Source organism: Myotis davidii, unplaced genomic scaffold (assembly GCF_000327345.1).
Source record: "Myotis davidii unplaced genomic scaffold, ASM32734v1 scaffold534, whole genome shotgun sequence".
Lineage (NCBI taxonomy): Eukaryota > Metazoa > Chordata > Mammalia > Chiroptera > Vespertilionidae > Myotis > Myotis davidii.
Genome location: NW_006286678.1, coordinates 6,609,757 through 6,611,864, shown reverse-complemented (window position 1 = coordinate 6,611,864; position 2,108 = coordinate 6,609,757). Strand labels below are relative to the sequence as shown.

At 40.5% G+C, this 2,108-nt stretch overlaps 1 protein-coding gene across 1 annotated transcript in view; it reads right to left on the bottom strand.

Annotated features, from left to right (window-relative positions):
- The window catches only part of UBAP2 (ubiquitin associated protein 2), a 106,158-nt gene that overhangs the window by 44,572 nt on the left and 59,478 nt on the right, over nt 1-2,108 (bottom strand). The window contains exon 9 of the mRNA XM_015560466.1: nt 2,007-2,037. Coding sequence (XP_015415952.1) covers nt 2,007-2,037 — 31 coding nt within the window. The remainder of the gene's footprint in view (nt 1-2,006; nt 2,038-2,108) is intronic.

Sequence of the window (2,108 nt, the reverse complement as noted above, 5' to 3'; positions counted from 1 at the left end):
TATAACAAACTCTGTATTTTGAGTGGAAATGTTAGGGGGTCGTCTTATACGCCCAGTCGTCTTATACGCCGGCAAATACGGTATGCTAAGTGAATAAGGCAGTCAAAGAAAGATAAGTATCACATGATCTCACTTATATGAGGAATCTAATGAACAAAATAAACTGATGAACGGTGGCATGACTCAGTGGTTGAGTGTCAACTTATGAACCAGGAGGTCAAGATTCGATTCCCAGTCAGGGCATATGCCCGGGTTGCAGGCTCAGTCCCCACTGTGGGATGTGCAGAAGGCAGCTGATCAATGATCCTCTCTCATCATTGACATTTCTATCTCTCCCTCTCCCTTCCTCTCTGAAATAAATAAAAATATATATTAAAAAAGAAAAAAGACCAAGAGGCATTGAAGCATGCAACAGACTGACATATTTCAGAGGAAAGGGGGGTGGAGGTGGGACTAGATTAACCAATGAACTTATATGCTTATATGCATAGCCTATGGACAGACAATAGTGTGGGGAAGGCCTGGGGAGGGGATGAGAGCGGGGTGGAGGGAGTCAATGGGGGAAATAAGTGGGGACATCTGTAATGCTTTCAACAATAAATTAAATGAAAAAGAAAAGAGCCCCTCAAAAAAGACTTTATATCTGTGTTGAAGAGTGAGATCATTGTGTAATTTCAAATGTTAGCACAAAATGTATTGACATAAAGTGTCTTCCTATGATCTTTTAACAACTATAATAATTATAAATAATATCAATATTCCTCCTCATTCCTAGAATCAGTTATTTATGCTTCTCCTTCCCCTGAACAGTCTCAAATAAATTTATCAATTTTACTAGTCTTTTCAAATTATCATTTATAACTTTTGTTGGTCATTTGTACAGTATCTTTGATTTCTAGTTCATGATTGTGCATGTGATGCATAGTCTTATTTCCTGACCAGGGTTGATGCTATATAGAGGTGTCAAATTATGTCTTCATTTTTTTAAAAATCCTCACCTAAGTACATACTTGGAGGGAGAAAGGGAGAGAGGGAGAGAGAAACATCGATAGGTTGCCTTCTGTATGTTCCCCGACTGGGGATTAAACCTGCAACCCAGCTCCGGCTGGTGTCAGTAGATGGAATGTCAGCTTACTCACCGAAGGGTCTCAGGTTCAATTCTTGATCATGAGTACGTACCTGGTTTGCATGTTGGATCCTGGGTGCATGCAGAAAGCACCAATCTATGTGTCTTTCTCACATCAAGACATGTCTGTCTGTCTCTCGCTCTCTCTCTCTCTCTCTCCCCCCTTCCCCTCCCTTCTACTCTCTCTCAAAATCAATGGAAAAAATATGCTTTGGTTAGAATTAACACAACAATAACAAAAAAACCCTCAACCCAGGCCTGTGCCCTGACCAGGACTCGAATTGGCAACCTTTGGGTGCACTGGGTGACGCTCAACCAATTTAGCCACTCCAGCGGGACTCAAATTGTATCTTTATAAATACAATCACAATAGTTCTTATCATGAACAAACCCTCCAAAAAGCTCTATTAAATAAACATACCCAATCAACAAATATCTACCCATGAATTTTAGAAAAGAAATAATCCAAAAACAGAAGGATACAGAAAAAAACCTGCAAAAGCAATTGTTGCTCCAAACCCATCTATCATCTACCCCTTTTCTGGCAAAATTTTACTGTCCACCATTAGCAATGGTATTTTCAGTAATAAGTCTTCTCCTAAGATATTCTATAAATCCCTGACACACTGGTGGGGGTGTGGTGGGAGATTGACAGGGGGCTGGGGAAGAAACTAGACTTGGGGGGATCACTTCATAAGTTATATAAGTGCCTAACTACTATGCTGTACACCTAAAACTAATATAATATTGAATGTTGACTATAATTTTTAAAAATTTTTAACAAAAAGAAATCCATGCCCTGACAGGTTTGGCTCAGTGGATAGAGCGTCAGCCTGCGGACTGAAAGGTCCCAGGTTTGATTCTGGTCAAGAGCATGTACCTTGGTTGCGGGCACATCCCCAGTAGGAGGTGTGCAGGAGGCAGCTGATCAATGTTTCTCTCTCATCAATGTTTCTAACTCTCTATCCCTCTCCCTTCCTCT